General features: G+C 40.9%; 1 protein-coding gene across 1 annotated transcript in view; it reads right to left on the bottom strand.

Moving 5' to 3' along the window:
* Positions 1–7,672: 7,672 nt before the first annotated feature.
* AGO4 (argonaute RISC component 4) overlaps positions 7,673–13,154 on the bottom strand; it is a 40,130-nt gene continuing 34,648 nt past the window's right edge. The window contains exon 18 of the mRNA XM_044237789.1: positions 7,673–11,518. Within this exon, the coding sequence (XP_044093724.1) occupies positions 11,410–11,518 (109 nt within the window). The 3' untranslated portion in view covers positions 7,673–11,409. The remainder of the gene's footprint in view (positions 11,519–13,154) is intronic.

Here is a 13,154-nt window from a genome sequence, read left to right as displayed (position 1 = left end):
CTTCTTTAATTTCTACCAGCAATATTTTCTAGTTTTCAGTGTACAGATCCAGCAAATCTTTTCATCTTTTTTTTCAAATTGATCCCTAAGCATTTTATATTTTTGATGCTGTTTAAATGGCGTTGTTTATTTATTTGACAGACAGAGATCACAAGTAGGCAGAGAGGTAGCCAGAGAGAGGGGAGGGGAAGCTCCCTCCTCAGCAGGGAGCCCAATGTGGGCTTGATCCCAAGACCCTGGGATCATGACCTGAGCCGAAGGCAGAGGCTTTAACCCACTTAGCTACCCATGCGCCCCTAAATGGGATTTTTTAAATTTCAATTTTATTCTGAAGTTTTTAATCACTTAATAGACTCTTTCCTTGTGTGGAAAACCATGATTGTCCTGTCCTTGCTGTGAAGGTAAGCATGTTAAATAAAGGGCAATGTTAGCACTCCCATTTGTTCTCACTTCTACTCAAGGCCTCTTATCTAAGTCTTACCAGCAATAAAGCTGACATCTTGCTCTTTGTCCAGTTATGTGATATCTATGTCCCTCTTTCAGTTGGTTCTGAACTGATGTAGGGAAGAGGGTATGATTTATACCCCCTAAAACCTCAACATCTCCTCCATCTGACTGGTGAAACCTACTTGTGTTTCAAAACTCAGCTCAAGGCTTCCTGCCTTCATGACAATTTCTGATATTCCCTCCTATGTGTTCCTGTTGCACTTCCTGTGGTACATGCGGCAACATTTAGCTACTCTCCTTTTTCGACATAGCCTTCCCTTTCCTCCTCCTCCTCCTCCTCCCCTTCCTCCTCTAAGCATATAGAAGTCTCAACAACATGAAAAAAAAAAAACTCTCAAAAGCATAAAGAAAAAACAGACTTTATTTATCTTTGTAGCCCCAGTGCCTAACACAACATCAGGCAAGCAGTAGGTATTCAATAAATGTTTGCCAAATGGGTTATTATGACTGCAAAATGATATAACTTCAGTCTTGAAAAAGGAAAGCTATATGTTACGTAATAGTAAAATAACAGAATACAAAATTCTATGTGCATTAAGATTGCCACTACATAGAGGTGCCTGGGTGGCTCAGTGGGTTAAAGCCTCTGACTTTGGCTCAGGTCATGGTCCCAGGGTCTTGGGATCGAGACCGGCATCAGGTTCTCTGCTCAGCAGGGAGCTTGCTTCCCTCTCTCTCTGCCTGCTTCTCTGCCTACTTGCGATCTCTGTCTGTCAAATAAATAAAATCTTTTTTTAAAAAAAGATTACCACTATATAGAAATGTGTGTCAATTGAAAGTTAATATTTGAAATAAATTGCCATTGTGTGTGGTATCTTTTTTAATAAGAATTTTAAAACTCTTTATTATTCTTAAAGTGAGAATTCACACATACACACACACACACACACACACACGCAAAGTTGTGGGGGGGAGTTAATGTCACAAAGGACACTGAGACTCTGAGGGCAGCCAAGTGTAGGCAGTTGGAGAAAGCAAGATTAAACATAAGAGAAACCAAACCAAGTTCAAATGACAACCAAGTCTAGGGGCAAGGAGCTGGATCAAGGAAAGAGATCACAGAGACTAGAGTTCAGAATAAGATAAGACAGGGGCTCCTGGGTGGCTCAGTGGGTTAAGCCTCTGCCTTCAGCTCAGGTCATGATCTCAGGGTCCTAGAATCAAGCCCCGCATCGAGCTCTCTGCTCAGCAGGAGGCCTGCTTCTCCCTCTCTGCCTGACTCTCTATCTACTTGTGATTTTTCTCTCTGTCAAATAAATAAATAAAATCTTAAAAAAAAAGAGAATAAGATAAGACAGGAACACTGGGAGAGCAAAACTTAGGGTGGAGGGTGTTCAAGTATTACCTCCTTAAATATCTGTGGTAAGCTGTGGATTTCATGTGTGTAACATACATTAAAGAACATCTACTATGTGCCGGAGGTTATGAGCCGATTTCACAAAAATGAAAGATAAAGTATCAAGCAGGCTAAATATAAAGATACCTAGGCCCTTTTATAGTAAAAACGTTGAAAATAAAAAAGAAAGAGAAGATACTAAAAGCAGCCAGCAGAAAAAGGGCAGTTACCTTCTATATTAGGAAACTCCGGAGAAATAGAACTAACGGAAGATATATATAGAGAGAGATATAGATACAGGTATTATATATATAATAGGAACTATGTGTATAATAGGAATTACATATACATATAATAGGAACATAGGGCTCACGCAGTTATGGAGGCCCAAAAGTCCCACAATGTGCCCTGTGCAAGCTGAAGAACCAGTCTGAGCTTAAAGGCCTGAGAACCAGAGGCCACTGGTGTAAGTCCCCAGAATTGGAAACTCCTATGTCCAAGAATGTCTTAGCTCAAGAAGAAAGAGAGTAAAGTTGTTGTTCTTTGCTTCTTTTTTTTTTTTTTAAAGATTTTATTTATTTATTTGACAGAGACAGATCACAAGCAGGCAGAGAGGCAGGCAGAGAGAGAGGAGGAAGCAGGCTCCCTGCTGAGCAGAGAGCCCGATGCGGGACTCGATCCCAGGACCCTGAGATCATGACCTGAGCCGAAGGCAGCGGCTTAACCCACTGAGCCACCCAGGCGCCCTGTTCTTTGCTTCTTTGTTCTATTTGGACCCTGAATTTATTGGATGACACCTGCCCACATTGATCAAGACAGGTCTCTTTACTCATTCTATTGATTGAAATGCTGATCTCTTTCAGAAACACCCTCAACACACACCAAGAAATGATGATTTACCAGCTATCTTGGCATCCTTTAGTCTAAGCAAGTTGACACATAAAATTAACCAACAGAACTTCAGAGGAGTTGATAGCTGAATTCCCAAAAAAACAATGGAAGATAAAAGACAATAAAATAACATCTTTGCAACTTCGCAAGAAAAAACTCATCAAACTATATATTGCCTATCAAAGTAGTCCTTCAAAAATTAGACGGCACAATTCAAAAATGGGCAAAGGACTAGAATAGACATTTCTCCCCAAAAGATACACAAATGGTTAATAAGCACATGAGAAGATGCTCGACAATCACTAATCATTAAGGAAATACAAGTCAGAACAACAATGAGATGCCATTTCATACTCATTAGGATGGCTATTATTTAAAAAACTAAAAAACAAAAAGAGATAATAACAAGTGTCCCCAGTATGGATGAAATGGAGAAATTGGAGTGAGAAATAGAGAAAGGAAATAGAGAAACTGGGACCCTTGTGCACTGCTGGTGGGAATGTAAAATGGTCCATATGCTGTGGGAAACAGTATGGCAGTTTCTCAAAAAACTGCACACAGAATTACTGTATGATCCAGCAACTTCACTTCTGGGTATATACCTAAAATAGTTGAAAGCAGGGTCTCAAAGAGATATTTGTACATCCATGTTCATAGCAACATTACTCACAATAACCAAAAAGGAGAAGCAACCCAACTGTCTGCAACTTGGCTAATCGATGGTGGTATATCCATACAATGCACTATTATTTAGCAGTAACAATGACACAGCTCTGCTATGAGCAAGAACATGGACAAATATCACAACTATATAATTGAGCTAAAGAAGCCAGAAACAACTGATTACATTCTGAATGATCCCATTTATATGAACTCCAAAACAAACAGAACTACCTAGTCAAGATAGTGATTATCATTGGGGAGAATGGGCTCAGGTAATGACTAGGAAGGGGTCTTCTGGGGCTTCTGGAGCATGGTAGACTTGTGTTTTTAAATATGAGTGGGAGTTACATGAATGTGTTTGCTTTGTGAAAATTTGAGCTACATATAATTAAGATCTGGATACTTTGCTGTATTACACTTCAAAAAAGTTATAAAGGACTGTACAGTATGGCTTCCTCCCTCTCCCAGTTTTTTCCACTTGTACATTGGATCTCATTCCCTCTTACTTCCTTCCTGTTCTCTCTCCAACATTCATCTTTTTTCTTTCCAATATTGCCCATTTTTCCTTCTCCACTGACTCCTTCCCTAGGGTGTAAATGTGCTCAAGTATCTCCCATTCTGAAAAACGAAACTACTTCTCACTCCAGCCAACATCAGAATACATTTCTCTCCATAATCCAAATTGTTAGCTGTATATTCTACAGATTCTTCATATCTCAGTGGTTGGGCTTTAGCCCCCTCCAGATGTTGCTTCCACCAGGGTCACCCATGACCTCTGTGCTGCAAATTTCAATGGGCACTTTTCAGACTTTGCCTTGCTATATGACATTGGATAGTTGATCATTTCCTTCTTTGTAGCTTACACCTAAGTGCTTCCAAGATTTTTACATATACTCACTTAGTACTTAAAACCCAAGAACGTAAGTACTAGTACTTTGTATTTCATGAATGAGAAAACTGAGGTTAGAAGAGGCTACGTAACTTGTCCGGTGTCACACAGTAACTCCCTATCCTATGTATACTTAGTGAAACACTCTTTTCCTTTAATTTCTAGGACTAGTTCTTTTTCATTTCTTTGTGCATTTCTTATCCTCCTTTGGATGTGCTTCTTCCTGTGTCCACACTTTAAATACTTGTCTTTCCTGGGAATAAATACTTCTCATTTCTTCTTGCCCTGAATAATCTCCCTGAACACATGTGTGAATGATTTTCATCACCACCTGTATACTGATGGCTCCTAAACTCTCCTCCAGACTGCATGCCCTGCCTTCAAATCCAATTTGTCCCAAACTGAACTTAACTTCTTCCTTCCCACAAATCACAAATTTGCTTCTTCTTCTTCTGCGTTCATGCTGTTAATGGCATTATTATATATCTGGCTATGCTAGCCAGAAACCTGGGAGTCCTAAGGAACCTGCCTTCTTCCCCTCACTCTCTATGTCCACTTTGAACAAGTTCTGCCTTTTCTACTTTCTGAGTATCTCTTGTGTTCATTCTTTGTTTCCAAATGTACTACCACTGCTCAAGTTCAAGCCTCATCCCCTTTTGCTTGGGCTATTACAATAAAACTCCCCTTCAGCAAAATTTCATCTTCAACCTATCCACAGCACTACTGCTGGCATAACAGACACCAGTTAGACTGTGTTATAGCCTTGCACCTGTGGATAAAATTTAACCCCGCCCCCTACTTAGCGTGCCATTTAAGTCCTGTCCTATCAGGAACTAGTGCTTGCCTCTATTATCCAACCTTACCATCCCCTCTTCCTCCCTCACCCTTTATAATCTAAGAGTATTGAAATCACTTATAATCCATCCAAATAAGTCATGATCTCTTTTTTCTCTTTGTGACTTTGCCCATGACAAGAATTCTTAGAATGCCTTCTTCCTCCACCTTGTTAATTTATAAAACACGTATTTATTCTTTATGGGTCAGCTCAGTCATCACTTCCTCCAAGAAGTCTTCCTTTATCCCCCACCTGGGTTAGGAAACTCTCCTAGTGATCCCATGGTTCCATGTGTATATTTCTCATGGCACTTAACTCTCAAAGCTACCTTGTTACATGTGTGGCCCCAAGTTTACAAATGAACCTTTCCATGGCCAGAACTTGTGTCTTTCATCTTTATGATTCCTACTGTATAATAGGAGCCCCAGAAATGTTTGTTAAACTATTTTCTTCTCCAGTGTGATATAGTTGCTACTTTCCTTGTCTGCCTTTGTCACTTTTCTCCTTAAATATTTGCCACTAGCTTCTGGAGAATAAAGTCAATATAGAGGAAATCAGAGCCAAGGAATGGAGAAAGAGAGAGGCATGTGGCTTGTAATGGTGCTGATCAGTCTGTGCCTCCCCTACTTACTGGCTACCCCCCCCCACACACACACATACTCAAAGGAGTGGACACACCAGCTGGTGCACATCCCCCAGGGACTGATTCAAGGATGGACATGAACATAACACACATTGTGGGGGACAAGGTAGGAAGGTCATTTACACTCACCTGAAACACACACACACAAATGAGATTCTCATAAGAGATACCAATCACCCAAAGGAGAAATAAAGGAAGGCATTTGGGTAGACAAAAATTGTATCTACTACAATCTATAAGGGAATAGTGTGTTTAGCAACCCTTTATCCTCTCTTGTCAACCCAGCAAACTCCTGCTCACCTATCCCCAAATTCACCATCACTGTAAAAAGTCTTTCTTGACTCCCCAAGCAGAAGTTGTTTCCCTTTCTAAGTTCCCATCATTTTGTGCTCAACCGCAGGGAGTAATAATTAGATAGGCCTGGGTTCAATTCTAGGAAACTGTGATTTAACCTCTTTGAAGTGGGCTCCTCCTTATCAACCTCAAAGGACTGTTGCTGGGATTAAAGACATCAATATAAATTGACTGGTTATACTTGGCACTCAGGTAATGCTAATCTCATTACCTCCCTGTCTCATGCCAAATTCAAATGAACTCTTTGAAGGATTAAGATTTTACTCTTCTGGGACACCTGGGTGGCTCAGTCGGTTCAGCATCTGTCTGCAGCTCAGGTCACGATCCCAGAGTCCCTAGATCGAGTGGACTCTCTGCTCAGTAGGGAGCCTGCTCCCTCTGCCTGCTGCTCCCCCTGCTTGTGCTCTCACTCTAATAAATAAATAAAATCTTAAAAAAAAAATGTTGCTAGCACCTAGGCAGAGCTTGGTATGTATTGGGTTTGTGATAAATGTTTGGCAGTGGATAGATACAGAGAGGGGGATGCTGTAGGGATGGAAAAACCAACTACCTGTAGTAAAGTTAGTTATACGCAGAACGTGCTCTCTGGTAAACCATAAATTCCCTGAGCGTATGTGTCGTACCATGCAAATCTCTGCATTATTTCTGCTGTGACTCACCCTAATGTGGTGAGAATTTTTTAAAGATTTGTGACTGGAGAGCCCCAGGTTGGGTGTATTTAGGGAGCTCCTCTGGAGAAGTCAGTCTTTTTTTTTTTTTTTTTTTTTTTAAAGATTTTATTTATTTGACAGACAGAGATCACAAGTAGGCAGAGAGGCAGGCAGAGAGAGAGGAGGAAGCAGGCTCCCCGCTGAGCAGAGAGCCCGATGTGGGGCTCCATCCCAGAACCCTGGTATCATGACATGAGCTGAAGGCAGAGGCTTTAACCCACTGAGCCACCCAGGTCCCCTGGAGAAGTCAGTCTTAAGTATGTGGGCCATACTGCCCTCTAGAGACTGCAAATTTTTCTCAAAACTTCACTTAAATAGATCTTCCCATTAAGAGCTATACCCAGAACACTGATGAATCTTTTTTTTTAATTTATTTTTTTTTAAGATTTTATTTATTTATTTGACAGAGAGAGATCACAAGTAGGCAGAGAGGCAGGCAGAGAGAGAAAGGGGGAAGCAGGCTCTCCGCGGAGCAGAGAGCCCAATGCGGGGCTCCATCCCAGGACCTGGGATCATGACCTGAGCCGAAGGCAGAGGCTTTAACCCACTGAGCCACCCAGGCGCCCCAGAACCCTGATGAATCTTATAAAAGTTTTCCTTTGTGAAATTTTGCTGAGATGCTCTTCTAAAATTCCCAAATATCAATTTCTAAAGATAAGCAGACCCAGAAGTTAAAAACACAAAGTTTCTTCTCTGTTCTTACTCACGTTTCTTAAATAGAGGAAACTTTTTAGTATATGTGCTGCTGAAGCGAGCACAATAGAGGAAACTTTTTAAAAGCAACCATGCATGTTACCATTACAGTATACTCCATATGTATTAGACAACTGACAAGAAAAACAACTTTTGGCACAAGAATGCCAGTTTATTCTCTTTTGGACACATGAACACAAAATATCCCTGCAGGCCAAAAAAAAAAATTGCAAAATTTAGACAACCATCATCTTATCTCAACATGGGGATACCACACCTCCCTTAATAGTTTAGAAAGTACCTCGTATTGCTAGAGACATACATCCAGTCCAAAGTTAATAAAATACATTTTTAAAACATTACAGGTCTAACAATATAGAAACCAAAATTACACCATTAGTCAAATGAACAAATGCAAACATTTCAGCCACTAGACACAGAAAGAGCATGAATGTCAATAGCAAGGGATAAGAAAATGGTTAATTGATAATAAGATCTTCCCTTTAATTTTATTAGGAAAAATCCTTGGAGTTGAAGCAGTATTGATACAATGCCCTCAGCCTCCACTTCCTTAAAATGAAAGCAGAGCTACCACCTTGCTATTGAGCAAGAAAATCTTATAGCACATCCACAAAGGGTCACAAGGGCAGGGCGGAGAGAGTGAGCCTTCTTAAACAGGGGGTTGCCTTTTCCCACTGGAAGGATAGAGAGCTAAGTCAGGTAGGGAAGCTCTGACATAGGCTGGGCACCAGATCCTAAAGTACAGACCATAGAGAACCTGTAAATCATCACCTTTGGAAGCAGCAAATAGAATTTACAGTAAGAATGAATATGTTCTACCTGCCCAGACTCTGGCTGCACAAAGCCAGCTAGTTCACTCTAGAAACCACTCAGGCTTCAACAGCTAACGACAATCAGAAAATGTTATTGGTTCAACATTTGGATCTTCACCACTCTCCTGAGGTCCCTGCTCCTTATCCCCTAATTGTTACTCTTTAGCATTGCTACATTTCAATCTTTCACACCACATGACAGTGCCTAAACAGGCTGCATTTAAAAAAAACAAACAGCCTAAATCTACTTCTAGAGAATGCACACCTCCCATTGATTGACACATGCATAACGATTCAGTCAGTCCCAAGGGGCTATCCTATTCAAATCGTCAAGCCAAATTGAAATTATGCATTCAGACTTGCTTGCAACAGTATTGCTGCAACTCTGATTCTGTAGTGATTACCGCTTCAAGATTCACCCCCCTTAGCAGGTTTTTTTTTTCCTCTCCCCAATAATGCTAGTTCTTCCATATTTCTTTCCTTTCATCCAAAATGAGTGCATTTGCTCCCCTCTTAAAGGTACTGTTTCCTATAAAAATAGGCCTCCCGGCTTTTCCTCCACCATCACGCTGATTTGCCCCAGTGTGTAGGACTGACTGAGGTTGTACAAACTGTATAGTTCAAGGTCAAGCATATAGCCCAACTGCCGGCAAGCGAATCAGGGCTTCCTGGCACTCCACCTTGCTTCCTGCTCCATACGTGCCAGGAGATGATGAGAAGTAACACTTCTGTGCGTTAACAAGTGAGCCCGAGGCACTCAAGGGCAGGTGTGGTGCCCGCTGGCCAGCCAGCCAGCCACCAAGAGTTCTTCACAACCTGGACGCCAGTCAGTCCTCCTTCTCCTAAAGAAGCTCTGTTTTTCTTCTTCTTGGGTCCAGGGTGGCCATGCTGAAGGGTATTTTCTGAGCTCTCCCTGAACAAGCGTGAATAAAAGTAGCAGCCAGCCCCTCGCCAACATGTCCTGATCTGTAGTATCCAAGTGAGGTATTTGCAGAAAAGGAAAATCGTAAGAAATTAACATCTGCCATCTCTTCACTCCTGCCTGTGTTGTGCCTCAATTACAGAGCTTGCTTTCATCCCACTATATGCAGAGAATAAGGATGTCTGCAGTCATCTTAATGAGCTACAGGACACAATATACATTATAAAACTCTTAGTGACCAGTCTCAGCAAAGACGGGTGGCGCCGCTGACCAACAGCACATGGAAATGTAAACTTCAATGTATTTACAAGCTTCTTTAAAAGACTGAAGAAAAAACAGTGCTTTGTATTGCTGGGATTTTGAGAAGGCTAGTTTAAGAGATTTGGACCGGATAATGAGTTCAAGCAAACACCCTTCACCATCAGATCCAGTGTTCCCCCACCAGCAGTGTCCAGGCAGAGGGGGCAAAACCATTTTCCCACACTGTGTCTGTCTCTTCCCTCAGCACCTTCCTCAGCCATAGGGACTGTGGCTCTGGGGATTCTACCCCCTTCCCTAGCTCTCACTTCTGAGGTTCCAGGATAGAGAATCACATGTCAGTAAAATCTGGGCTGGGAAACACTGGCTGGAACTACCAAGACTCTATGTAACTGTTGTCCATTCACAAAGTGTTATCTACACTAAATACAAAATGTGTTTTTTCCCTACACTTTCACTGATGCTTGCTTTAGATCAGCTCCCCTTGTTTGGACAAGAAAGGAACCCGTCTCCTTGTGAGCGGGATCTAGAATCTATTAAGAAAGATCAACCTTTTCTATGCAGTTTTAGTTTAGTGAAAGGAAGGAAACCCCACAAAGTACATTTCAGATTGAAAGAGAAACACAAAAATTTGCACTGCACATGACTGTGTGAGTAACCTTGATTCCCGGGAAAAGAAGTTTTAAATGCTGGTACATCTGTGCAGGTCGCAGCATCACTCAATATACCTTAAGGATTGGCAAAGCCTATCCAATAAGGAAGCATCCTGGTTCTAGCTTATTTTAAAACAAAGTGACAGGACACCAATGATGACTATAAAACAGATAAAAATAATTCTTTAAAAAGTCATGGAAATATATGTCTTTTCTGACCAGTTTCAGAAATTGCCACATTATGATCTATAAGAAATAGCTGATAAAATCATACCGAAATCTCATCTAGAAAACTACACAGTTGGGGGAGGAAGAGAAGGGACCTTAAAAAATGCTTATTGCCAAAGTTAATTTTCTATGAGAAAAGTTTAAAAACCCAGTTAGATCTAACAAACCACACAGCAGCATAAAATGGGCACTTTTGAAAACTTTGAAAAATACTAAAAGCTAATTTTTTTTTCCAAAAGGGGGAAACATGAGTACTTTTACCATGGCAGCGTCATCTGTCACTGTGACATGGATTACATCTGTTTGTGCTACACATTCACAAAAGCCAACCAAATCAGAGAGCTGCTGGTCTGAATTTGCAGCCAAATATAGTGCAATTGCCTGGCAGCCTGTACTTGCACCAGCACGAGTCTGTAGAGATCAAGAAGATAAAGTAGGAAAACTAATAAAACTCTGTAAAACTTTCAAAAATTAATGCTCGTTAAAGGCATTTACAGTGGCGAAGTCAGAAATCTCCATTAAAAAGTTTATGGACCCACACAATTAAAAAAGTTAACGCTGAACTGAAGCAGATTGTTTGGTTTTTCTCTCCCACTTACGCAGACACCCCACTCAATGGGTACAGAAAACAAGGAGTGATCTTCTAAGACTAGAGGGATGCGGTGAACACCACAACGAGCAAAATACTCCATAGAAACCTTTCTTGTGAAGTCCTTAAGGAAGTTCAGGCTGATCAGCCTTTGCAAGATGAGGTAAAAATTCAGTCCAGTGCATCAGAAAAGACAATCTATGAGTATCTATTTCTTTTAAAAAATGGCTCAATTTTGTTGATGCATCAGACAGTGCTGCGAAGTAGAGATTCAGTGCAACTATTTCGAGCTGCTCGTAGAAGACCACCTGAAGTCAACTTGGCTCTCTCTAGAGGCGGTAGGCATTTGAAACATTTTGAGGCTGCATGGGGTGCCCAGTTGGTTGAGTTCTTTTTCTGAGACTCTCAGGCAAAATACATCGTGTGCTGGGTATCATGGTGGATCTGCACTGCCTTGGCCAAGGCCTGAGGATCCCGGCCATTGCTCTGTCCTGACACATGACTGCCTTCCGCGCTGTAAAGAGAATAATGCAAAAAACCAGGTGTAACAAAAGATCACTTCAAACTTCACATATTTCAAACAGCACAATTACTACTGGATTCAGGAAGACCTTAGGCTCAAGCTGTGGCTCCTTAAATAATTTGTTGTGTCTCTCTAACATGAGTTCACTCAACTGAAAAATACATACAATTTACTGAATAGGTTGTTGCAATAATTAAATAGAACAATGTCTCCAAAGACCCAAATCTTAAACAGTGCTTATGTTAGGACTCCTACTGCCTACTATGTCTGGCTAATGCTTACTTGTCCTTTAGGCTTCAGTCAAAATGTCATTTCCCTCAAAGGAATCTTTCACTTCCAAAGTTCAGGTCAGAGGCACCTGAAACATACTTCCACAGAATCCTCTACTTTTCTTTCATGGTACTAAACACGATTGAAATTAAAAAATTTTTTTAAAGATTTTATTTATTTGACAGACAGAGATCACAAGTGGGCAGAGAGGCAGGCAGAGAGAGGAGGAAGCGGGATCTCCACTGAGCAGAGAGCCCGATGCAAGGCTCGATCCCAGGACCCTGGGATCATGACCTGAGCCAAAGGCAGAGGCTTTAACCCACTGAGCCACCCAGGCGCCCCTGAAATTAAATTTTTTTAAATTTTTATTTTATTTTTTCAGTGTTCTAAGATTCATTGTTGAAATTAAATTATTAATTGGATAGCTATACATTCCCCCCAGGAAATGTAAACTCAAAGAAAGCAGTGACTATCTTACTCACCCCTGAACCCCTGGTGCCCACATGTAATATAGTCTCAATAACCATTTGTTGAATGAATTCCTGAGCCTAGTATAATGCTGGAGCATACTATGTTGCTGTGCAAATGTTATTGTGCCAGGAATCTCTTCTCGTTTCCTCACTAGCTACATGACCTTGAAGAAGTAACAACTCTTTCAAACTTTGGTCTTTTATGATAATAGTAACAACTTCTGAACATACCTCTTAAGGGTTCCATAGGATATAAAGGGCTGGGTAAACTGTAAATCACCAAACCTCTCCTGACTTAAATTATTACTTTAGCTATTTAATTATTTTACTAATTAAATTATTATTGCCCTTACCATCTAAGCTCACCATCTTAGTCGTCTTTAACTTCATCCTCTTCTCCCACTCATGCCCAAGTAACAGTTAAGGGCTATTTTGGCCCCAAAGTAGCGTTTCACATTTAACAAAGAAAACCTGCTCTAACATACTTTTCCAGCTTCGTGCCTGCTGTTCCCCTTTCATACACTCCAGCCAAAGAAAACTTGCTATTGTCTAAACATATCCCTTGCTTTCTCTTTATATCCATTGTTCCCCTTTGCCTGGAAAATTCTTTTCTCTTCTTTCTAGAGCCAAATCCCACCCATCCAGCAGTGAAATCTTCTCTAACAACCTTTCTTCTGAAGTCCCACTGCACTTTCACCTATACTGCCCTGGGCTAATTGTCAGTGCTCTGTTTGCCTCTATTGTCTGCCATACTGAAAAAGAAAATCCCTGGAAACATGTCTTCCTCATCTTAGTATTTTTAGTACCTAACACAGTGCTGGGCACACAGTCAATACCTAATAAATGTGTTGAATGAATGAATGTATATCACAGAATGGAAGGTATAA

The sequence above is a fragment of the Neovison vison genome, chromosome 2 (genome assembly GCF_020171115.1).
Source record: "Neovison vison isolate M4711 chromosome 2, ASM_NN_V1, whole genome shotgun sequence".
NCBI lineage: Eukaryota > Metazoa > Chordata > Mammalia > Carnivora > Mustelidae > Neogale > Neogale vison.
The sequence above is the reverse complement of the archived record's forward strand: the minus strand, read 5'-3'. Positions and strand labels throughout refer to the sequence as shown.